Raw genomic sequence first — 26,370 nt, 5'->3', positions numbered from 1 at the left:
GGCAGACCTGGCCTCCAAAAAATTACCAGCATCAGTTCTGAGTGTAAGCAGTATCTGTGTCTTCCCACACCAAACTGTTCTCAAATGAAGCAATCTTCCTTAACAGCATCCTGAAAGCTATTGTTGTTCTTAGAACAAGACTGAGGAAGGATTCCTGGTTCCATACGTGGCCTCTCAGCCATGGGGTCTGCCTGGTGGTTCACTGCCAAAGGTTTGCAAAGCCCAGGTATGTCACAGCAATGCCCTCCAGCCTTGGAAACCGCACAAACACAGAACAGGTGCTGACGATCTGCTCGTCTGACCTAAAACTAAATTACCACATGTATTTTCTTTGTAAAGAGAAAGTATCAATATCTAATCCATTACAGCAAGCTACTGACCTGTTTCCATGGGATCCTTCTGACACCAGAAACTATCAAAAAACAGCTATCAAAGCAGATAGATCTGGCACATGGATGGTGAGGGACAGAGTAGCAACGTTCTATCTCTGTCCTGCACATCTTATGCCTTATATCCTCAAGACCAGTCCAGTCAGAAGGAACAGCACTGATTTACTAAGAGGAAAAGAAACATAAGATTACAACTTCTTTTAGTGATTCATTAATAACATAGGGATAATAGCTGTCTGGGATGAAAAGGTAGCTCAAATCCTATATTTGTTCAGCAAAGATGATGTCGACAGGATGTTTTGGTCCCAGGGATGACATCTAACTTAACAGTTAAGCAAAAGGTCTAGAATGAACAATTCTTCTCAGATCACATTGTCAATTCTTCTACCACTTGAGGCTTTTGCTCACTTCCTGCTGAGTTACTCAAAGTCCCTTACAAATATGAATAAATTGAACCTCTCAATAAGCCACCTGAGGTACGTATTATCTTCACTATAACAACAGGAACACGCTAGTCAAATAAAGGGTGACAATTTCAAACACACATTTCCAAAGTTTAATACATATTTTCATATTAAGACAGCTTTTTTCATTACAATAAAAAGAGGAAATTGAGGTGTTTGACATCTTGGCATTTCTCTGGAAGCAATGTCTACACTACAGTTACACTGAACCACATGAGCTTATTTATCCACGGTCCTAGCTATAAACCTGCTGCCACACAAATACCAGTACTACACAGAACACTTAGGAAGAGCTGAGCCCAGCACAGCCACTGGCAGACAGGGAAGTGGCTACTCCAGGACCTTGCTCCACCCAACTGTCCAGGCTGCACGCATGGGAGTGTGGTCCACAGCATCCTCAGATGCCACCCAGACGCTGAAGCCTTGGGCCTTCCTTAGGAGCAAAACAACAAGCCTGGCGTTGCACTAGTGTACTTTCAGGGGTTGCCAACACTGTGAAAGAATCTCAGCCTGAGGCACACAACAAATAATAAAGACTTCACACATAACTCTCAGTTGTCTATAATAACCCTCACACAACTCCCCTGAGCATGCAGCAGAGGAAATGCATTTTTGACTGCATCTGGTCCAGTGATAACAGAAAGCACACTGTTTCCTCGTCAGCACCTCAAGCTTTCTAACTTCTCTTTTCCAATAATTCCTGTCGCAGCAAGTACACCTGTACAGCACAATTCACCGCACAATGTGTTGGATTGATAGGAGAGACACAGGTCCACAGAGCAAAGCTACAAATTCTTGTAAGCTCAAATTCTGTCTCTGGTATGATAGCCAAGGACATTTTCTTGACTATCACATATTCTAGGAATGGCTGTGTTCCCAAATTGATACTCTTAGTACAAAGATAACCTTGTCTCTCAGGAAAGGGATATAAAACTGTGCCCAACTGTTGCTCCACAAATGCAATATTTTTGCAAGTACAGATTAGTTTTCAATATTAAAGAAGTGTAAATCATGGCACTTCCCATTGTTTCTCTAGCAAGAAGGCATCTTCTCAGCTGTTGGCTTCCAGTACCAAATAACACACTGGACACAGTGTGTGCACTTGAGAAGCTTCTGCTGCTACCTAATAGAAGGTTCAATCATCAAGAGCAGAGATGTGGTACAAAAGGAGAGCTTTTCTCGTTCAGTTCACAAAAGAATGTGCTTCAAAAGCATCTCTCAAGCACCCACACATATTGCAGAGAGCACTCTTATTTCACAGACATCATTAAGAAACTTCTGCAATTCAGCTTCTAAAGATGGTGGGAAAAGTTCATGAGACAACAAGGCTGAGAAAGCCAAGGAAGTTGAGCAGATATCGATAATTTCACAACGCACACTGCTTTGACAGTTCAGGGTAAGGAAGAAGAAAATAAAAAGATGTTGGTGACCAAGAGTAAGTATTGAACTGCAGTCTGATAGAAAAAGAGACAGACGAAAAATAGGGAGAAGCATTCACCAAAAGCGAAGGAAAGAAGGAGAACATGGTGGCAAAAAACCTGCATCAACGTCTATTTTCCAAAGCAGCACATAGGCCTTAAACAAAACCAAAAGCTTCACGATCTCGTACTATTCAAACAAGTTTCAAAACATGGAAAATTCCATTACTCCCTCTTCATGGAAGAGGCAGTGGCAACTGTCATCTTTCAGAGAAAAAGAAACCCCGTGGAAAAAAAGCTGCAAATTACAGATTTGAAACAAATACCTTCATTCACCATTTCCTTTCAATTATTTTTTAAAGGTTTTCCATTTGGCATGAAAATTTTAAGTTGAGACAACATTATTTTGGGAAGAGATGGAGGACATGTGTTGGCAATACAAATAGAGGCTTTAATGGAAAAAACTAGCCATAGCATTAACAACTGACAGACTATTATCCTTCAGTAATGAACTGACGTGATGGTACTTCCTTTTGCTTTTCTTTGTTTTAAATGAAGAACACTGTCCCATTACCTGTTGACTACTACAGGATGGTTCTCAATGTACTCGCAATGTTGTAGTCACTCAATTGCAGTTGTCATTTTCTTATATGTAAAAATGGGACAAAGTAAAACTGCATAAGGACAAACTACGTTTCAAAGGAAAAATTTAAAGTGTAATAAATACATGTAATTAGACAATTTAGAGAATTGTTAGGCTTGTGAATCTTCCTTTCTTGGTTTTTGTCATTTCAATTCTTGCAAATATAAAAAGGCATCTTACTGTATTCTGTCCTTTACCTCTAGGATGCTTGAATAATTCAGTCCACTACCTAGGTCTGACAGGTATGGTAACCCAGAAAAATAACATCATGCTTTTCAACAGCCAGAGGGAAGACATTTAAATGCAACTTAAAACATCCCCAAGAAGCACAGTATATTAGGATCACCAGTTACAAGAAGAACCAGAACAACAGACTAGCCTGACAAGAAAACTCCTTAAAAAATAGAATCACTAGATAATTATTAAAATGATTGCATATGAAGAAACAACTGGAGAGGAAAGAAATTAAAACCGTCTGTAAGGGATTTTAACGAAATATGCCATATATCTAGAACATAAGATAAGTTTGCAGTGCATTAATATGTCTGAGTTCATGCAGTCTCAGAAAAACTCTGCTCACAATTACTTCAGGGCATTCCAGGAACACACAACTTGACTGCAACACGTGAAATGAATACAAAACTAGGAAGAATTTCTCATGAATTCAAAGAAAAAAAAAAGAGACTGTTTAAAAAGAGGTTGTTTGTGAACAATTGTATCACCACTGAAGTGTTAAATCATGCAGCAAGGCTCAGAGTTTGCCAGTTTCAAAGGCTTGAAAGTCAGCCAATCACTGCAAATGCCCACTGTGGAAAAAAGCCCCCCGCACCCCCAAAAAACCCCAAACAACAACAACAAAATCACTACAGGAGTTAAGAATCTGCTTATTCTTCAAGTTTATGGCAGTTACCAAAAAATGAAAAAAACCTGAAGTTTTCTTCTTTGGGTAGTCTGGTAGGATGGCTTTCTTATCTTTGAAAGCTTTCTCTTTGCAATTAGTGTTAATGCTTGGATGTCACCATCCAGACACAGAAGTCTTTCCCACCTACATCTCAGGTCTGTTTAAATCTTCCACAGTTAAAGTTTGCAAGATGTTATCCTCTGATGTCTGAGATCACATTACCTCCAGCAGACTCTAGATCAGGGATTAGAAATTAAGAGTTTGACATCAGCTAGGATTGTTATGTCCATCTGATTATCCTTTTACATGTTGATGAAACATGGATCATGTGTGGGAACCAGCTATATCTTACTCACTAAATCAAGACTCTCAATAGAAATGTTGAAAATAGCTGCATTAATGCTGAGTAGTATTTCCTAATTTGCAGGGCTCGGACAGACCAGACTAATGGAATTCATCCTCCACAAAGATAAATCAGATCTCCACCCTCTGTACCAGCACCCCCTTCCTTAAGTGCCAAATTCCCCTTTCTGTTTGTCCCATTGCCCCTCTTTTCCTGTGTGTCTCACACTTCAGCAAGTTGCCAACACATATATATTAAACTCTTGCATAGCACACATTTTAAAAGAAGAGCAAGCCAGGTGTCTTCTCCCAAGTGCAGATCAAGGTGCAGGGGTTAAAGGCTGTGAACTCCACCTGGATCCCCTTATTTATGGCAGAGAAAGAAAATATGAGACACAGCCTTCCCTTTAACATCCCCTAACAGCTTGCTTGTATTCCACTTTGACATACCCAAACATTCTTGTTCAGTTTAGAGAAAATTTAGACTCTTGCTTCAACATTACAAATGTCTCTTTCAGAGATGGATGCCTAAATTTCAGGCATTACTGAGCTTTATAATGCCCAAGTTTCTCTACCAATCTGCTTCTAATGTGGGGGATGGGGAGAAGGTAGGCAGCCTACAACATACAGTTTGTGATTAAAAAGAAGTGGCATCAGAGAGGAAATACTGAAGTAACTGTTGGTTTCTTTTGTGGATGTGCTATCTCCATCTTCCCAAGCATCAATACAGAACAACAACATTCTTCAGCACAGTATGAAAGATATAACATGATACCATCATTATGGATTGCAACTTAATGAACCCCTAAATTTCATTTTGTTCAGAAACAGCATCCAGGAAAATTAATAACACTGCCTCCTAAAGTAGAGTGGTGTTGCCTTCATACCAGCTCATTCCCACGTCATCAGGGAAACAATGATTTTCCCCTCCTCCTACTGCTTATGTTCCTTCTTTTGAGAAACTTCAACAGAATTAAAAATTTATTCTACTTTCCTTTTCCCCCACCATGCAAGAAAAAAATTATTTCTGAACAAGACCATACAGTATTTTTAATTACCCACAAAATCAGCATTTAGATAGCACTGTTCACCCCAGAGTTCTGTGGCACTTTAAAATTTCAATTAAATCAATTATTTTTTTTTACTTTTTCATGCTTTGAGGAACGCAGACTATTATTAATATATTCACTTTAATCAGGGAAACTACTAAAGAAACTGAGGCATGCAGTAGCTAAAGACCAGATTCTCCTTAAATTTGCATGAAGATCTGGAACAGTGCTGTTGAAATGAATGGAATTACACTTACTCAGAACTAGGCTACTACATGGCGCACAGCAGAGACCTAATTATTCCAAAAGGCTCCAAGTACCCCTGTGGTAGAAGGAACAGAAGTAAAATCTGTATTCTGAGTCACAAACCTCTTCCCAATTCACTTGCTCGTCATAAAGAATCAAATCATATTTTTAGCAAGCGCAGCCAGTGAGGGGTCAGGAAAAGATTCAACAGCTACACCAAGGTCATACAGGATATTTGCAACAGAGAACATCTCTGAGCCCAGACTTCCCAATTTCCAGGATACTACTTTAATCAATCGCATACCTTTAAGCACCCCTAACCAAGACGACAGAAGAAATCCAAAGAAAATGTGCTGCATTTCCAAAAGTAGCTGAGCATCCTAAAGCATCCTGTATCTCATCAAAGGAACAGAATCACAGAATTCTGGGGATTGGAAGGGACCTCGAAAGATCATCTAGTCCAAGCCCCCTGCCGGAGCAGGAACACCCAGATGAGGTTACACAGGAAAGCGTCCAGGCGGATTTTGAATATCTCCAGAGCAGGAGACTCCACAACAGAGTAGGAGACTCCACAACAACGTTTCAACAGAAGACACCAAGCTTATTCTGCAAAAGCATGATGAGAAAGGGATACGTCGGGCACTACCACTGAGTTCTTGAATGCACTTTCCTCTGCTAACTACATCAACTCTGCATCGTATCAATGGGAAATGTGAAGTTAAGGTGAGGTGTTTCAACTCACCAGATACCCTCTGATAAAAGAACTTAACAGAGTTTTTGTCTCTCCCTCCCAATCATTGCCTTATGCATTTTTAGAACACCTCCCTCTTTCAGAGAAAGCAGAAAAAGCTCTATTAAACATTCACTCCGGGAATTTCCTACTGGAGACACATGGGAAAAGTTATTTCCATCATGCTGCTTTCTTAAAACAGATAATAAATTTGCCTGCAACATCTGTATATGCAGTGTCAATAAAGCACAGCACAATCTTTTATTTCTTTTAAGGATTTCATAGAAACAAAGATGACTAATAACTCTGAGGATCAGGACCTTAGAAAAATCTTAAGTCTTTGGCTTATATTCTCTGCTTAAGGACTTGGGTCCAGATCAAGATGCAAAACAAAGAGAAACTTGTGGTGTAGTACAGAATGAAGAGTACCCTGGGGATACAGGGGCAGAAGAAAAAGGTCATGAAACTTTACTGTTGGGTTAGCCAAAGAATAAAAAAAAAAAAGGCTGCTCCATGTTATAAAATACATTAAATACATTGAGGCTTACTCTAGGGTTCAGTGATGTAGTAAAGCACTTCCTCTGGGTTCCCCTCTCAGACATACAGCATGTTAACCAGATTTAACCATAAAAATTCTGGAATTTTTCCTTCAGCAGTGAAGAGAATATTGTCTTCTGGACAAATGTGTTGTTTTCCTCTTTGCAGTCATATTTTTCTTTCTCTCTTACCAAAAAACCTTCAAACATTTTCTGAGACTTATTTCCAGATGATGGTACTTAAGTGCACCCATTAGTTTTGCCAACTCCATCCTGTTTGGCTTGCTCACTTACAGGGCCTATTTCTGTAAATTTTTACAAAACCTGTAAATGTTGAAGCCATCCATCACTCAATTATATGACCACCAAGTATCAGAAAATAAAGAACAAGCATGGACTTACGCAGTTCTTCCCGGTGCCTCTCTGTCTGTGCAAAAAACTGGCGAAGCTCCTCTGTGATCTCCATGTTACTCAAGTCATATTCTATCTCCCCTTCAGACTCTGAGTCCTCCTCCATTTCAGAGTCCCTGTCAGCATCTTCCCTCCCTTGATGGGCATCTGTGTAATGTTGAGCTCCGCCACAGTATGGAGCTCTGCCATGTGGTCTATAGCTGGAAGAATAGTTCTGGGTATGCAGGAGATCATTCCCATCCCAATCTGAGTAGCGGCTCCTTGGAGAGGCTGCATAAGGATGCCACGGTAGGTGATAAAAGGACTCCATGGCTTTCCTGTAGGCTCTTTGATGTCTACGCATCCAGCGCATGGCTAAGTCATAGTGCCTCCAGTATCTTGCGTACACTTGCCGAGAATACCATGGCTCAGCGTCTTCCTGTGGGCAAAACACGGGGGAAACGAAAAGAAAACACACACACACAAAAAAAAAAAAAAAAGAAAGAGAAGGGGAAAAAAAGAGGGAAAAAAAAAAGAGAAAACAAACAGTAATTGAGGGGAGAAAGACAGTAAATGCAAGCACAAAGTCTGCCTTTTAATCATTAGTCATCCTTTTCCTATGATAAACCATATATATTCAAAAGAGGACAAGTACTAACACAGTGCAAGCTCACCACACTTTGTTACTCTTACAAGACTGTTTCTGCATCAACACAGCTACCAGTGAAGAATTAGCAATAGAAGAGCTGTAGTGTCCAGAATGAATTTTCCAAGTGTTCGTGCTACTACAGTGGCAATCGGTTCTTTTTAGCGGATATGCCATGTGAATATATTCCACAGTTCCTTAGGCGCTCATGTGAGTTGCAAGAACTGAATCATTCCAAGGTGTATGTATTACAGCCTACACCTGATTTCCAAATCCGCAGACAGAAAACACGAGAGATTAAAATTCCTCCATATTAAACAAAGGCATTCATTTTATCCAGTAACATATTTCCTCCATCTGCCTGCCAAAGTAAGTTTCCCAGAAAAGGTCAAATGGCAACTCAGCCAAGTTCATATATCCATCACGGCCTTGATCAAAAGCAAGACTGTATTTAGCCAAGTGCGAGCTGTCAGTAAATTTCCCTTTTGTTCTCATCAGCAACCAACATATCAAACCGGGTAATAAAGTACCACTGATAAAGTCCATGGAAAAATAGTTCTGTAGAACGCAACACACTGTAACACACCTTCTCCTGTCTTCCAGCTGATCTTAGTTTTCCTGAAAAAACTGCTTCATGCTGTTCAGATTTCACGGGCAAGTACAAAGCCCCACAGTCCCTCCAGCCTTAAGCCCCTTCCTATGGCCATTTCATCTCCCTCCTCATCCTACTCGCAAAAAGAGGGGATAATAGAGGATCTTAAAAGAAGGCCATAAAGTAAACTAGAGACTACAACAATAAATAGCAAATGTTTTTTAATTCCCCTACATCTTAATTACCATAGAAAATCTTCTATCTGGGCCAAAACGGATTGCCTGTACTTTAAATTGGAAGAATTTTAATTAAGCCATGTTTTGGCAAACACTCAAAACTATGGCAAGATTAGCTGAGCTTTTCAGAGATGAATGTGACATTTACAGTCCTTTATTAGTTTTTTGTTTGTTTTTGTTGTTTTGTTTTGTTTTTAATAACAAAAGAAAACAAAGGGCATGCAAGACAAAAATCTTTAAGTATGTTTTTTTGATCTGCACTGGCACCATTCCGTAGCCTTAAAAGAATGATTATCTGAAAAAAAAAAATAATCCCAAAAGAAAACAGGAAAAACAAACCTAAGAAATACCTTCCATTTAATGTTACCAATATCAAGTGAGGTTAATTGCATTTACTTACATTTGTTTTCACTTTCTTGTTCTCAGGCAATAATGCAAATGCTAGAGAGTTTGGAATAATAATTTTAACTCTCATGTTTCACTTCTTTCTGCGAAATTGAGAGCATTATCTCATAAGAGATTATAAACGCTCTTTCTTTTTAAGGTCATTGTAAGTGCTCTCAGAACCAAAATACCTCCAGCTAATAGAGTCCATAAAGAAAATCCACCACAATAAACTTGCATTCCTTACAATATTTCTGATCAAAAATTGCACCCTACTTGTGAAGGGCTGTGATGCTCAGCTATGTGATTTAAAAGTCTGGACAAATTATCTTTTTTGAAAAGCAAAAATTAATGGAAGTGAAACTTCATTCTGATTCTCCTCTTGGTCTAACATTGCACTGCTACAAGACCATGCATTTCAGAATATTTATTCCTAAAACGAGTGGGTGCAAGAAAAAGCATCTGCCTTCCATATGGAATTTCTTCATTCTTAATCATCCAACCACCTAAGAGCTAGGATGAAAAATGTTTTATTTACTGTTCTTGCTTTGCTTAAGAATGTCACACTGACTCCTCATCCGTCAGCAGTCAGATGAGAATGTCCTGTTGTCAAATCTGATACATTCACCAGTTACTTTTAGAACATCTTGTCTATTTTCTCTGTTATTCAAAATCCAGTTTTGAAACACCATGAAGCTTAACAAAAGCAGGTATCTCCTACATTCTATGTATTTCCAAATAAGACAATATATTCTTTTAAAGCTCAAAAATTATCTCCAGTTCTTCTAAAATGTCTCTAAAAAGGGCCTTCATGACTTTACTGAAAGCTCTGGAATCCAGCTGGCGGATTTGTCTAGCTGACTAGCTCCAGTTGTTAATTTAGGGGACATGAAGACAAAAAGCCAGTTCATGTAGACAGAACTGTGATGCTGGTGCCTGTCCAACTACTTTTTGTGGCTTTTTTGTTGAAAAGGACCCTTGAAAACCCCTTTTACATTTGAATTTTAAAAATACATCTGTTAAAAAAGAAATTACAGAAATGTTTCACATTGGGGTGGAAAAGGGAAAGGGACACTTTAAAGTCTAACTTAGTTCTATGTCTGTGCTTTTTCAGCTGCGAAATAAATGGAAATAAGAGATTTCCTCAAGGAAACAAAAGCTATAAATCTAAGGCAAATAACCAAGAGTCCTCTGTTATTTTCCTGTTATGTCTCTGGATTCTTCCCAGGAGTAGACAAATCACTCACTGTTGTAATTTGAATTCTATTTTCAAAGCAATTTAGCTACTTTGGCATCTTAGTTTTACATGTCTGTACTGACAGTTCAATAACAGTGTTTACATGCATTTTGTATATAAAATGTGACTAAGTCATCACATATTAACCCATAAAGACAACTTACCATCTCTTGTAGGGCTCGTTCTGCTGAACAGGGTGAACTACAAAAGAAAACAGTACCTTTTTAATTCATAAAAAATATATGTATTAAGACAGCCACAAGCACTGAATATATTTTTGTTAAACTTCAAGTACTATGGCCTACAGCTATTAAATATCTCTGTTGTGGCTAGCTGAAGTCTCCTAATTACAGTTTTTGATTAGCATCAGTAACAATCTCATTCCTTAAAATCCCCCATTACAATAAGAAGGTTAAACCACAGCCTTCTACACAACGGAGCCTAAAATGCTGGGACTGAAGACTTTTTTCCCATTACCCTTTTCTTTTCTATTTTCTCCCACAGTTTATGCTTCTACAAACTTTAATTTCCAAATAAATGCCAAATAAAAATCATAAACTTAAATGAAACACACTGTTCTCACTTTTTAGTGGTGTCTGCACAGGGACATTATAAAAAAAGCAATTACCATAAAACGATTAAACCTGTCTTCACTCCATTCAAGTAGTAAAGTTTCTTTTTAAACTTACGGTGCACTTATAACCACATACAATCCCTTCTTTCACTTTATTTCTCTTTTTTTTATTTCAGACATCTGATCCTGTCTCCCATAAAGAAAACACAAGCCAATTCAGGTTGCACTCACATTTTTTAAATGTGAGGAAAAGGCTAAAGAGAGGTAACTGGAGAGAACAAACAACAAAAAACCATGGGAGAGAGAGAGGGAGAACACGATATCTATATCCACTAGGCATGATTTATAATTACTATCACTTTCAGTGTGATTTACCAGCATGAATCACTGAGAAATATTCTGAATCTTCTCCCTACCCGACAATTATTTTATTACATTAAGATGTTAACTGCTTCATCCACATATTTCTCCTGACACTCTCACCCTCAACTTGAACTTCTTGTTAGGTGAGGGCCAGTGAAAGGTAACAGAAACTCAGCACACTAAACCATCACTGCTCCCCCTAAGATATGGCCAAATGCTATTCCCAGCAACACTGGAATATGGCCAAGACAGCACTTACAACTGTTGTAGATTTATACCAGCATAAAACTAGAATTTTTCAAAATGCATACACATACATTACATCCACCAGTTGTGTTCTGCCTCATATTTAATAATACTGATTGAATAGCAGCTTTTTGCCTCTTAAGTTGTATTGTGTGGAGATGGGCCGTGTCCAAAGAAAATGCCAATCATGCAGCTACCACAGAGGCAAATTACCATCCTTTGCAAAACCCACACTGCACTCAAACCCACAAACCCTCAGTCACACCAACCTACATACAAGAAGCCCTACATGCGTGAGCAGTCCCACTGCAATCGGTGGGGCAACTCGTGTGAGCAAAGGATTGCAGGATCAGGCAACCAAAGTGTGTGAGTTCATTGTGTTCGCTCCTGCCTGCTTGAAGGAAGACGAAAATTTCGCAGTGAGGTCAGTGTAAAACACTGTGGTGACCTGTAACACTTGAAACACCCATATACATAAGAGAATCCTTCATTTTAAACATCTTATTTCCCATGCTAGCTGTCTTCAAAACTCTCATCTCCACTCTCGTAACGTACACATATTCTTTTTTGTCCCTTTCTCATATACGTCTGGATACTGTCAGGGCTACCGTAACATCTTTTTCTCATACGCAAAAAACCTAAGTCCACGGTAACCGATTCTCCCATTTTCCACTTCAGAAAAATTATGTGTATTTCGTCTTCACTCTAATTCCTACACGACAAAAGATTTTTTGAACTAGCTTCAACATAAACAGAAATCAGGTTCAGAGCTTAATGCAAATACACTTTTAAAAGCAGTAAGTGGTGAAGTCTAATACTTCATTACTATAACGCAACACACACATATGCTCTTTGAAGGGGGAGGAGAGGGAAAACTCCGGCAAAGTTATCCAAATGTGTTAGGTCACCAAATATGAAAAACCTGTTTTGCCAAACACAGAAACTTCAATTACTTTAATAAATTATTTATGAAACATTAGATCACAAATATAAAGCAGAGAACAACTACGTTGCAAGCTGGGACACTAAATTAAGAATGAGTTTGTTTTATTTTCAGCCGAATTACTCTTCCAAAACAAACTACGTAAAACACAAAACATGACAAGAAGCAGAAAATAAATGTGAAAACGCTACTTCTACAATTTATAGCTTTAAAAATAAAATATGGAAGCATCTGAACATATGTAACTCACCACCAAGTGTAGAATTCAAAACAGGAAGAGATTTGTTTGCCTATGCTGACCATTAATGACGGAAGTGTTATTTTTTATGCTATTATTTCCTTTTCTTGGTTTTAAAATATTTCCCCACTGAAAATTAAATATGGATATACTCCCTTTCGTCAAATTATCAAAACCTATCAACTTGAGGCAAGTAAGCATTAGTGAAAACAAATAAATCTGATCACAGCAATGACAGCATTTAATTCTTTTGGAGTCAAAAGAAGCTGAGACACACATTATGAGACACAACCATGAAATACTGTTTTTTATTACTTGGTAATATAACTCCTACTCTGGGAGCAAAGCCCTCCAGTGGTGTGTTAGATATAGTGCTGCCACATGGCTGCCATCCCAGAGGTAACAGGTACAGCTCAGAAAGACCTACCAATGTGGGATCAAGGAGGGTTTGAATTTATTCAGAATACTGATGAGCACAAGATTAATTAGCTTGTTGTATGGCAGTAAGGTAAAAATATACGATGTTATTAAAGGAAAGTGAAATTTCAATAAATTCAGCAGATTTCAACAAAAAACCACCCCATTTATATAAAGCTCTCCTAAAAAAGCAAACCAAATTTAAACTAGAAATGCCCGAAACAAGAGATGAGCACATCCTTTGCCCACTACTGCTTTTGTTCCTGCTCTTTTCAACTGTGAGAAGTGCCTTCTTTAGTCAGGCCAGAGATGTCCCTAACTCAGTATCCAGTTTCTGGCAATGGGTAGTAACAGATGCTCAGTAAAATATAACACTAGAGTACACATACAGGAATCACTTTTCTGGTGCATTTCTCCTGATTTCAGCAAGTGGCAGTTCAAATACTCTTTTTAGCTCCAAGCTGGTTTTGGCATTTAAAGTCAGAATATGTAATTTCTCTGAACCCAGGAATACCAAGTGTTTCCATGACATCCCACAGCAGTAAGTTTCACAATTTAAGGTGTTAAACACCAATTTGTGCTGTGTATTTTGAACTCACTCTACTACATATTCTTTAAAAATATTTGAAGAGTTCTGTAAGAAAAGTATGCTATGTAACAACATCAATAGCGTGCATCTTCCCAAAAACACTTATTTCATTTTATACTTCTAATGCTTACTCTCAGACCACAATTATCAGCAGAAGAGAGAAATATCTGAAATGTGTTTTGACACTCTGCTTCAGATTAATACTGCGCATTGCTGCTGTATGACGTTAACTTTAATACCAAAGCGCCCTAGTTACAGTCACACAGAAATATAAGCCTGTGATTGCTGAGAGAGTTGGTACCACAAATTATTTCACTTAAAAAGAAGCGTAAAAATTCCCAACACTATACATTATGTTCTTGTTTGTGAATGGCTGGAAATACAAGACTTGTCTGGTTCTTAGGAGCTGCTCACCATCGCAACAGGAGAGTCAGTGGGACTACAAAGACCTACCTATCACTATGATGTCTTCACAGCAGTGCCCTTATACCAAGAACAGTAATTCCTGTGAATGGAAGGGAAACAAATTACACATCAGACAAAATTATGTTAATCGCCAGGCCAATCTACATTTAACCACTAGACCTGCAAACAAAGCAAGCAGATCAAACTTTAGCATTATGTATTATGGCTCTTTTCAGCTGAGCGGAGCCTGAGACTGTGTAATTCCAAAAAGAGGGTCTTTCTACTCTGAGATCCAGGACACAAACCCAAAAGTTACTTGGGCCAAAAATCAGAGGTCAAAAGTTCAGTGCTAAAAGCTGTACAACTATGAGCAGCCCCAGTAAGCTTACATTTCATACGTGGATTGTCAGTTTAGTCATACACAAGAACAGGATGAAACCTCTACATCATCGCTTTTGAAGGCAAAACCCATTTTCCTGGTCTCACAGGTGCAGTGACCAGACTCTGGCCAGGGACTTTTAAGAATCACAAAACCGATGAACTCTTGTCCGTGCCAAGCAGGGCAAACAATTACACCTAAGGGCTGGCAGGATACCCACCCCTATGCCCAGGATCGACCCGGCCCCAGCTCCAGCCCAAGGAGGACACACACCCCTCTCCCTGGGCGCCCCCTCCTCAGGCCAGCGGCCGGCACTTTGCAGAGGAAGGAAAGGAGAAGCCCCGAGCCCGCACAGCCGATTTGCGTACCACAAACACCGCCCTCCCGCCCCCGCCAGGCGCCCGGGCTCCGACAGCAAATCTTCCTCGCAAGCTGTTCGCTTTCGCGCTCCTGCCGCCACCGCTCGCCCGTCCCTCAGCCGCCCCGCCGCGGCCCAGTCAGGCGGGAGACCTGGGCAGAGGCAGCGCCGTCGCCGCACCCACCCGGGCAGCCTGTGGCTCCGGCGGGCAAGGGGACCGGAGTGAGGCCGCTCCGGAGTTTCCTGCCTCCCGTCCTTCCGGCGCGGACGAGCGCGGCGCGGCGAACGGAGCTTCCTCCCGCCGCTTCCGCCCGGCCCGGCCCGGCCCCTCCCCGGTCCCGCGGCGCCATCTCGTGGAGCTGTGGGGAGGCGTCGGTGGGGGGGTGGTCATGGCTCCTCCGACACTGCAGCCGGCGCTTTCTGGGAGGGGGTGCCCCATGTAGCCACCCCAGAGCGTCGGTGGTGCCGACTCCGACCGTCCCCTCCGCCCCGTCGGTACTCCCTGCGGTCCCAGAGCATGTGCAGCGCTCAACAAGCTGAAGTGTTTCGCAAAGCGCTGGAATACTTAGGCGTCTGTGTTTTTATTTTGTTTTGTTTGTTTGTTTACTTGCTTTCCTTCCTTTCCTCCCTTCCTTTCCTTCCCCCAATTAGTTTTTGAACTTTATGTTCAGGTTCTGTAACGCTACCGAGCTAGTCTACATCTTCCTCACAAGGGGAGGAGGGGGGGCAGGTGCTGATCTCCTCCTTAGTGACCAACGACAGAACCCAAGGGAGTGGCAGGAAGATGTGCCAGGGGAGGTTTAGGTTGGACATGAGGAAAAGGTTCTTCCCCCAGAGGGTGATGGAGCACTGGAACAGGCTCCCCAGGGAGGTGTCACGGCCCCAAGCCTGACAGTGTTCAAGAAGAGACTGGACAACGCCCTCAGACACATGGTGTGAACTGTGGGGTTGTCATATGCAGGGACACGAATTGGACTCCATGATCCTTGTGCGTCCCTTCCAACTCAGGGCATTCTGTGATTCTAAAATTCGAGTATTTTCACAGGATGGTGTGTGAGCAGCCCACTCAGGGCCTGTCATGGCTGGCAGAGCAGGGATTGCTTTTACCATTTTGCAATGTTAATCTGGTGACATAATGTTGTTTTGTGTTACTTCATGGTCAGTGAACCCTGCAGCTTTACCGCACAGTACCCTCCTCAGGCTGTGCTCCCCCATCAGCTGTGCCCTTCTCCAGACAACCTATGGCAGGGAGGGCTCCCTGGGGTTTCACACTCACTGGTAGAGCTAATTCTCCTCTCTTGTTTCCTTGCTTTTAATTAATACTTCCAGTACAAGGAACTTGCATTTTATTACTTTTTTTTTTTTTTTTTTCAGCTCTCCTGGTGTGCTTACTGCCCTAGCTGCTTGCCTGCTGAAAATGCCAGCAGACCATATCAAGACAATTTCCCATTGTTACCTGCTTAAATTAGACTCCGTTGGAAGGTTTAGATTGGATATTAGGAAACATTTATTCGTGGAAAGGGTTGTCAGGCACTGGAACAGGTTGCCCCGGGAAGTTATGGAGTCACCATCCCTGGACATATTTAAGAGACATGTAGATGAGGCTCTCAGGGACATGGTTTAGTGCCAGATTTGGGCTATGATTGGACATGATGATCTTAACAGTCTCTTCCAAACAAAATGATTCTTTAATTATATGAAACATGATTTCACTTAAAACCCCACACATATTGAGTCTCCTTCATATAACAAATTTCTACATTTGTCTGCCATATATGTACTGAAGTTATTCTTTGAAATAATTTCTACTGATTTGTCTGGTATGGGCATCAGATTTAATAGTTCATAAGATCTTCAGATGTTTTCAGGAACCTCTTTTACTAATGTCAAGTTAGCTACCTTGTGCTCTTGTACTGAGAACTTTAACTGATGCAGTTTGTTGATACTTGAGTTCAAGAATAATTCAGGATTCAGTTTTGTGTTTCTTTCAGGACTCCTGGGGATATACTGTATGGCCCTGCAGATCTGTTCTTGTTCAGTTTCTCTGTTTTGTCACCTGCTTTACAAACCCTTAAGGTGAGAAATATTGTCTAATGCATCTCTCAATATGCTAGCATAGGAGCTTCTCCAAGGTTCTCTATGATGAATACAAATGCAAACCAAAACCAAATGAAACCAAACCAACAAAAACCAAACAGACCAACCATTACTTACTAGCCAAATCTTTTGAATGTTCAAATCAGAACAAGCACCAAAAAGGCACAATAAGTCAAGATGTGAACTGATCCCTTTTTTACTGCTGTTGCATCCTTTATTTGGTATATTTTTCCTTCTCAAGATAATTCTGATTCTGTTTACGGCTCTTGCAACAGCAATAATGGGCTGGTACACATACTTATCACTTTGTCTAATAAAAAATACCTGTAGTGGACAGGTCTAAAACTATTTATATGTATGTACTGAATTTGATCACCTTCCCACCAAGCTGCGTTGCAGTGCAGTTGCTGGTCATCACATTGAGGTGTTCATTTTTTCATCAACAGGATTTGGGCAAAACTTTATATCTGGTCTCTCAGATAAGTAAATTATAGACAAAACTGGACATTGCTTGCTGTTATCAATGTAAAGTCTTAAATTCAAAGAAGTATGCACTTCTTTGCTGCAGCAGTTTGCTGCATTAGCACAAATATACAGGAGTGCTAGAGGAGATAGTCTGGCTATGATGGCCCTGCAGTAAGGCACGCAGAAGTTTAGTTATAAGAAGTAAATACACTGGACATTCTCAGCATGTTAAGAGCAGTAAATCACTCCTCTTGAAACATCAGCAGCTTCTCCATCATCTTTATGTTCTTTTCCTCCAGCTACTGCGTCACTGTATGGCTTCCTATGGGAGTGAGGAATCTGTGCAGTGCTGAGAAGTCCAAATACTGCAGCAGAATTTAACTATGGTCCTGATCAGCCTCTGCATCACAAGTGTTCTGTGATTTCATAGATGGCCTCTCTGTCTCCAAGGCAGAAGAGGTGTGTTATGCAATTGCCAGCCTGCTTTTCCTCATGAGCACCCAATGCACTCAAAGACCCTTCCAGCTTTTCTCGCTCCTCTCTGATCTGTGTATTTGTACCGACAGATCTGGGTTGCTTTATCCTGACACATTGGTGCCTGCCTTTACACCTGGCAAACTGGTGGCCGAAGACTGTGGACAGCAGAACATCTAGGTTAAATTTGTGAGTCTGTAGGTTAAAAAAAGGTATTAGGCAAATCATACAAGGAGTATATATTAGTCATCAAGATACAGTTTTGGCTTAGGAAGACCCTGCACACTCAGAAAGAGCTGCTACCTGCTTGTCCTGTTCATTCCTGAGGACTCTGACACTGGCCACTCTCAGAGACAGGGTAATAGACTGGATGGACCTTTGGTGGGACTCAGTGAAATGATTCTAATGTGACATATATGTTAAAACGAAGGCATGCATTACTGCTCAACTGCTGTAGTTTGTATGGGAGAAATGCGTCAAGGCAAACCGCACAAAGTTGTGGCAGGTGTTTTGCTTTTATTAAGGTCATCAATCTCAAGCAAAGACTTCAAGTAACGCTTTACTGATGCTGCTATGGAGATTTTGAAAATGTGATTGTGCTGTTCTTAGTTTTGTAATATTTTGGTTTAAAAGGTGGTTACTTTTTGGGGTAGTGCTACTTATTATGAAATATGCATTTTCTTCATTCACTGCTTCCTACTTATTCCCTTCTACCTGCCTTATTTATGCATGTTTGCACAATTATTATCTATGTGGAAGCACATAAAAAGTTATCTATGTGATGCACATGAATATCATGTTAAATAAACCTCTGATGGTATGCATTTTGTGAGCAGTGAGATCAGTACTTCCTGACAGCAGAAGACTGGTTTCTTCATGTTTCACCTGATCACTTTCAGTGGATCACTTCTGAATCTTTCACTTCACAAAATCTCTGCTGCTGTAAATGCTGTGTTTTTCTTGGAAGCCTGTGTAGATCTTCTATGTATTTAAAATCTACTTTTTATCAGAGAAGAAAGAACAGCTTGGCAGAAAGGTTTGCTTTTGAAGGCAAGCCCCTTATGCAATCCCTCACATGACCCAACAGCAGAGAAAGTCTCACATTAATTCTTGATTTGTAAATCCTTTTCTTCTACACCCATGAAACATGAAAAATGTAAACTGGGTCTAGAATGAAGTAAATACTTCTGCAACTTCTTTCCCAAAGCTAATGCTGATGAGGAAAGGGTGGCTTCTGTTGATTCCAATGTGAGAACTTCCCTCCCAGGTTTGAGACCAGGAGTATCACGGAGGAAGTTTGGTTTTATTCATTAGTTTTATGGTTTTATTAGTTTTATGGTTTTATGGTTTTATTAGTTATGGTGCCCCATAATGCAGCATATCCTTCTTGAACCACTTTCTCCCACGGCTGTGTTGCTTGCAGCTTTCAGTGTCACTCCAGCAGTCGAACATTAGTCTCAAACCAGGTTGAAAATAAGGATGATGTTTCCTTGCAAGAGAATGAAAAGTTAGACTAGAACAGTTATTAGAGTAGGGAAATTTCCTTGTAAGAAACAGCATTTGCAATTATCAAGTCTAGACATCTTAGAGAGCATTTGTCAGCTACTCAGATTCATTAATTACCTAATCAATTTAATTGACTTATGCTCCAGGAAGCAAGGAGTGTAATGACTAGAGGTTTGTAAAAACTGTAGAAAGTTTAAATCTGCAACACACTTTACTGCTTATTATTGTAGTGCTGCTCTACTGAGTTAAACATAATCCAAAATAAGAACTGCAGACTAATTATTGGCCAAAGTATTGCAATTATTGTCTTTGCTTGTCCTTTGTTAAGATGAAATAATATTTAATATTATATTATTTGGAGCAGATTTTCAACCATTATGCAAATTCTATTTTTGGATTAAAACAAATCCTACTCAGGTCTAGCTCTTGTAAAATCTGAATTTACCATTCTGTGCTGGTTTGACTGAAAATGAGTTAGTTTTCTTCATGCAGTTAGAAACCTTTCTTTTTCATAGCTAACATGGTCATTATTTGGACTTAGCTTGAGAACAAGAGATAACACCTTGGGACAGAGCTAATGTTTTTAATTGCTCTGGTCTGAGAGCCAAGGACATTCTGAGCATTCTGCCCACAGGTGTGAGGCATTGAGGAAGGGGGCCATGGATGGGGAAGAGCTTGACTGACATCCAGACTGGTCAATGAGAGTATTCCATCCCATTAGTGTAATGCTCCAGATTTAAGGAAAGTTGGGATCTTCTGGTCTCTTGCTTGCTCTTGAGCATTTTTCTCTTGCATGGTCTTTCTTAGGTCTTTTTATCATAGCCAGGGAAGTTTGGTTCAGGATGTTTAGTTCAGCCTTTTGCCATTTTGCAGGGGCTTCTGGGCTTTTCTGCCTTTTTCCTCTTTTTTTCTCTCTTTGAGATCAGCTGTTCAGGACCAGGGTGTTGCTTCCTGGGACTGGCTGCTCAATTGTGGACAGAGTTTGTGAGGAATTGCCTTGAGTATCTTTTATTTCTATTTTATATATATATATATATATATATTTACTAGTGGTGTATTAGTATTTTGTTATTTTATTAAACTGTGTTTATCTCAATCCAAGTTTCTCCCTTTGCTTTTGATTCCTTCTGCTATTGGGGGTAGGTGGGCGGGGAAGGGGATAGGTGAATTGCTACTGTGGTTGTATTGCTAGCTCAGGTTAAACCACAACACATTCATAAAATGCATAGGAAAAGATGGATACCCCTTCCTGGGGTGTGTTTGTGTGCAGGAAACTACACGTGAGATGTCTCTTACTTAACTCTAGCTTTCTGAGAAGAGAAGTTGACATGCTACCAGAGGCAGAATTGGGACAGAGGTAGAAACATCTTAAAGACAGTTTTAATGCTGAAGAAAATATGAAATGGAGCTAGACTTCTGGACCAAATATCAACATTCTTATCCAAAGTTAGATGCAGTTAATACCGCTCTTCTATAGTACCTGTGGCCTCATTGCATGTGGATACAAGTTAATGAATTAAATATCAGCAGCGACTCTGAAGAATTTCCCCAGTGGATAAAGGGGTAGTATTCCCTGTGCTGTCTTTCTGTGCTTACAGTGTGACAGTGATCCCTGCTCCTGAGCTAGTTGCTTTTCAGATCCTGTGATAGCCATGGGCAAAGCACACTAATGCTCCTTGGTTGTTATCTGATAGATGTTGGTTATCTACTTTGGGGTGAAATGAATCACACCCCAGAAATGCTTGTTTCTTCCACTGACTTTCAAGAAAGCCTGAGGCAATTCTCATGAGGTGTAGTTGTTGCAGGTGTGTGTGTTTAGCCAGACAAATCCAATCGAGAAAAACAATGAAAGTGCAAAAACTTGGCAACATCGATTATAAAAGATAAAAGCCTACCTGAGCCAATAGATGGCAGCGTTGTAAATGGTAATGCAGAACCCTCTGCCTGAAACGTTGTTGCGGTAGAGTCTGAAATGGTTGTTCTGAAGGAGTAAAAGATCTGCCAATCAGCCCTGACTCCTGTACCTCTGGCTTGCTAAAATGCACTGTTTTCTCCTAGCTTTCAGGTGAAAGCTAACAAAGGGGCCTTGGGCATCCAGATTTCGAGTCCAAAAAGCGAAAAAGGACTGATCACTCAGCTAATTCTTAAATTTCCAATTCTGGAGGCTTAACACTGGAACATTTGGCATAGCAGCTTACGATGATTTAGATCAGAATTTTATGTGGTAATTTTACGCAACGTACACACACAATAAAACATTATAATGATACATTTTCATCTTGTCTTTGAATTTTATTCTGTTGTTCTTTAGTAATTGGATTTATTTTATGTATCTTTGTTAATTTGGGTTTTATTATACAGCAACAGCATTTAAAGTTTTTAATTAGGAAATTAGGAAATACAGATTACATTGTGCTGTTTCTCTTGTATAGAAAAAATTGAATTTTTTCACAGTCATCATCAGTTATTTTTAATTCAGAAAACTCATTATTCATGTCAGACATGCCTTAAATGTGGTCAGTCAGCAGGCAATTTGTGAAGAGGCCACAGTTGGAGTGAAGACTGTAAATCAGAAGATGTGAGCCAGATTATGATTCCTTTGCCCACAGAGAGACTCGGTGCCTTGGTTGGATCAGGGAAGAGTTGTATGGCCAAATGGCTGGCTTAAGTGCTGCTGCATATGAAGTAAGTGTCTTTTTGATACCGCCTCCTTTTGCCCTAGTGTGTCCCCAAGAAACTGTGTGTTGAATCAGACTGCATGTGGGTTAAACTGGCACTATACCTGGCTTCATTATTGCCATTCCCCTTCTGTTTTTTGTAATATTACTAAGCCTCAGAAGAATCCCTAATCCATATGATATGTACACATAGATATACTGAAATAGCCCCTCCTAATTATTAGAAGTTAGTCCACAAATCTCATGATATCTGAATTAATCCCCCAAACTAATACTTAATCCACTCAGTTGTATGCTAGTGTTATAAGACATTGCAAGTGATTTATGACCAGTAATGACTAAATTACATTCAGCATTTTAATAATAGTGGGGTTTTTGGGGGGTGTTTGTTTTCTGTTTTGTTTGTTTTCTGCTTTGACAAACATGGCATATTAAGGATATAGCTGGTATCTTAAAAGAATTTTTAGGATCTTGTTGTTTCTATTCATACACTGAATTTCTTTATTGGTCTTTGAATTATAATGAACTTCCTAAGAGGTATGAGTATTCCACCAAAATGAATAAGCATCTATGTGTGGAAAGAGTTTATGTAAATCCCATGGCTTGGGGTCAGGTTTGTTCATTATTGTGCATATGTAATCTTTTGCATAACCTTAAAACCCAGCCTTTGATTGACCAGAAGTTAGTCACAGAAGTGCTGAATAACACTTTGAATTCAATTAAAATACCTCAGATATGTACTTTATCAGGCCTTGTAGCTGTTTGATTTATCAGCATTGCCCTCCATCACCTTTCTTCTTTTCTTCCTTTCTTCTATTATTTCTGGTACCTGCCTGTTGTGTCCACAGCTATTAATGCTGGCTGCTTGTTGGTGAGCTGTGGGTTGCTCTCACTGTGTTGTTATTGCAGACTGCCTCAGTGATGGTGTTTCTGTGACCTTTTGAATTTCCATAATTGTAAACAACTGTGCTCAGTGCAGTGGGTGATAATAGTTCTACATGTACCTGCATCTGGATCCTGAGACAGACCGCAGCATGCTGACCAATCTTCCTGCTACAAGGGGTCTTTGAGGAGGTAAAAGGCTTCCTCTGTGTTACATGTATCCTCTGCTATAAAAGGCTTTAGTCACAGATACTTTGAACTAGAGACTAGAAGTGCACTGAGAAGCAGTACAGAATATAGATTAGGTGTGTACTCATGTTGACCTGCCCCAGATAAAGGTAGGCTGCCTGATCCTGCAAATGCATTGCTCAGTGTCCACAGGAGTGACAAGATGCCTGTTACACTCCTCCAAGAGCTACAGAAAGTTCTAGACACAAGGACAAAAGGACAGGAGATGGCAACAGCTCTTGAGTTAGGTACATAGGTGGGTTGCAACCCAGCAAAGTCAGTCTCAGCAGCTTCTTCTAGCAGTCAAGGATTTAGATGACCTACTGGTTATAGGGCCAGCACAACCCTGAGAGGTATGGCTTTGAGGGAGAAACCGCATCTGAACTGCTCATAGGTCTCCCATAGTCAAGGAGCTACACATGACTCTTCAGTATCAGTTTCTGAGGTTTTCCAGGGTAGTTCCTTAGGGGTCAAGCGAAACTTGAAACTGACTCAGGAGCTCACTAACAGAGAGGAGAGGGGAAAAAAAGATAGAGGTAGTAGAGGACCTAAGTGCATGACTTTTCGGTGCTTAATCCACAAGGTGGGATCCAAAGCTGAAAGCCATGTCTGAGGTTTTCTGTTCAACCCAGAGAGGCAGTTGGGTGTCCCAGTGAGTTACCTGAAAATCTCCTGTGTTTATATTACCAACTTGAAGCTTCCAGCTGAAGTGCCCGTACTTCCTTTGTAGTCAGTGAAGACCTGCATCTCCAGGAGCCAGAGGTCCTACCTAGTGTCTGATCTAAACTTTCTGAAAATTGCTGACTCCTCTGACCTTAGGCTAAGCCTAGATACAAGCTAAAGTAATTTTGCTCTGTATTTAAAAGTAGGTGAAAAGAAGGTGGAGAAACCACAGTGTGGAAACACCTTTATCTGCAGCTGTTCTCTCAAAAAATAGCAAGTCTCTCTTTTAGGTGGCAATGAAAAGTCATGATGAATGTGTCCCTCTGATTATGGAATAGCTTGCTGAGTACATCACTTCCTTAGAAAATGAGACATCTGGAATTATTTCCCTTCTAAGCCTCAGAAGCTTAATACTTAACCCCAGGAGAACAAACAAACCACTTACCTCCTGCCAAGCTCGAAAGCCCAACTTCTGTTTATAGGCCAGCATCAACACTTTGTTTTTCATTCCAGCTTTTGTATGTGTCCACAGACATTATTTGGCAAGCCATTCTACTGCCTTTACCAGAGATATTGCAGTGCTCCAGACATAAATGTTTTGTCCAACTTAGAGAAAAAAAGCAGGCAAAGTGACTTGAAATTTATGGGAAAAGATAGCATGTTTGTTGCAATAGAAATGAGTAATCACTAAAAGAAAATACTAGATAGGTTCATAAATTTTCAATATTTGGAGCATCAACAGTTTGTTTTATTTTATTTGTCTAATCATGACTTGGACCTAGTTTCACTGTATAATTACCTCCGTTATGGCATTCCAGTGAGAATGCTCTCCTGGGTTGACGTTTTCATAGAAACATTTGCTATTGCTCTCAGTGTAGTTTGTTCTTGTGCAGAAGTACCTGGAGACCCACCACAGTGCGATCTCCCTAGGAATGGGGACATAAACTGCTTTCATCAGGATAAACTACTAGATAAACTACTTTCATCAAGATAATGTGTGTGAAGGCTGAGGGAGGTAAGTCATGCTGGCCTTGCCTTCAGTATATTCTCAGCTCTCGCTCATGAGATCTGACTGCTGGTCATCTATGAGAAGCTGATTTCTTCTTCGGGGCAGGAGAGGTGAAATCTGAGTCTTGGAAATGTCAGACAGATATATGTGTTTATATTTTGTTCAGTAAATGTGCAGCATTTTGCTTTCATAGCTCTGCTATTGAGAAAGGTCGGATCCACTGTTTATGGGGTGTCGAGGGTTAAGATTGCGGGGTGACAATAAAACCCTGGCAGATGTATTGTTAACCCCCTCTCCCCCCCCCCACTTCCCCCTTTTTGCCCCTCCCTCTCCTCCCTTCCTACTCAGGACAGGCGATCGGGAGGGAAAGAAGGACAGAGAGAAGAGAGTTGGAAAAATTAAATATTTTACTAATACTACTAATAAGAATAGAGAAAATAATACAAAATATACAAAACCAATCTTGAAAGTCTCAGCAACTGCAGAGCAGGCACCCAAAGTCCTGGATTAGACTCTGCAGCCAATCGGGACTGGATTCAGTCTCTCACTAGGCCTCAGTTCACAGGGACGACTAGCAAGGTCCTCTCCTAATGTTGGCTATAAACAGAAAGGAAAAAGCAAAGGTAAAAGGGAAAAGGGACAAGATCCTCGTGATCTCCCACTTTTATATGAAGCATTCACGTGAATGGAATGTTATACACAGTTGGTCAGTTTCTTGGTCACCGGTTTCTTGTTGCCCCTCTCGCGAGATGTCCATCCATGCTTATCAATAAGTTTGCATTCCATTGCTATGTTTACCAAAACATGTGTCTGGTTCTCCAGAAAAATGCAGTTAATATGAAGCTTTAGCTGACAGGAAAAATTCACTGAAAGAGAAACTTATTTTTAACAAAACCAGTACGTGGGGGTACTGCTGATTTGCTTATGTATAAGAAAACCAAGGCAGATTTGACAGATTTGTTCTACAGCAAATTCACTACTTCTTCAGCAGCCCTATCTAGTTCTAGAGTTGGCTGGTCGGGTGCTATTGAGTTGGATTATGCCTAAGCAAGAAAACCTTGGGAGTGTCCTGTCACACAGCAGTCCAGAAATCCCAGAAAAATGGATATATCCCTCAGATTTCCTCCACTGAAAATTCCCAAATAAGAAAGACCTTGTCCAAGAAAGCCTAGCTGCAGGCAAGCCCAAATGAATGGCCTGCAGGCAACAAGTAGATAACTGCTGGTTTGGGAGACGTAAATTCCCATTGAGCATCAAATCCTGAAGGCTTCACTAAATTTTCTTTCCTCTGTGCTGGATTCAAACAGAATAGAAGTTGAATGAGAACCTCAGGTTATGGCAAACTGATATAGTTTTGGAAACTCAAAATATTTTTTGGTAAATCTAAAGGAAGTGTCTGTACATAAACTAGTTTTGTTACATTGAAAGCAAGTGTATTTTCCTTTGAGAATTCATTAATTGCTGCTTCTGGGTCTCATTATCTGGGTTGCATTTGACTGAGACATTCTGACTTGAAGTCCCAGCTAAATTCTGAGAATCCTGAAGGAATGTGAACTTTGAACGAGGCTTTTTAAAGAAGCTAGGTGTGTGTCACAATGCTGGGTTGGCTCCTGTTGATCCTGTGTACTTTTAAGATTTCTGCCACTTGAATAA

General features: G+C 40.3%; 1 protein-coding gene across 6 annotated transcripts in view; it reads right to left on the bottom strand.

Annotated features, from left to right (window-relative positions):
- The window catches only part of GEMIN8 (gem nuclear organelle associated protein 8), a 41,159-nt gene extending 26,115 nt beyond the window's left edge, over positions 1 to 15,044 (bottom strand). Inside the window, exons 1-4 of one of the 6 annotated variants that reach the window (XM_065073070.1) lie at positions 14,900 to 15,044; positions 14,027 to 14,078; positions 10,368 to 10,404; positions 7,121 to 7,547 (exon numbers count right to left, since the gene is read on the bottom strand). In XM_065073070.1, coding sequence (XP_064929142.1) covers positions 7,121 to 7,547; positions 10,368 to 10,370 — 430 coding nt within the window. In that variant the 5' untranslated portion in view covers positions 10,371 to 10,404; positions 14,027 to 14,078; positions 14,900 to 15,044. Of the gene's footprint in view, positions 1 to 7,120; positions 7,548 to 10,367; positions 10,405 to 11,675; positions 13,992 to 14,026; positions 14,079 to 14,725 lie in introns of those variants that run through there. The other 5 variants (XM_065073049.1, XM_065073072.1, XM_065073063.1 and 2 more) reach the window with 5 other exon arrangements.
- Between the last annotated feature and the right edge of the window lie 11,326 nt (positions 15,045 to 26,370).

Source organism: Columba livia, chromosome 1 (assembly GCF_036013475.1).
Source record: "Columba livia isolate bColLiv1 breed racing homer chromosome 1, bColLiv1.pat.W.v2, whole genome shotgun sequence".
NCBI lineage: Eukaryota > Metazoa > Chordata > Aves > Columbiformes > Columbidae > Columba > Columba livia.
This window is presented reverse-complemented; position numbering and strand designations above follow the sequence as displayed.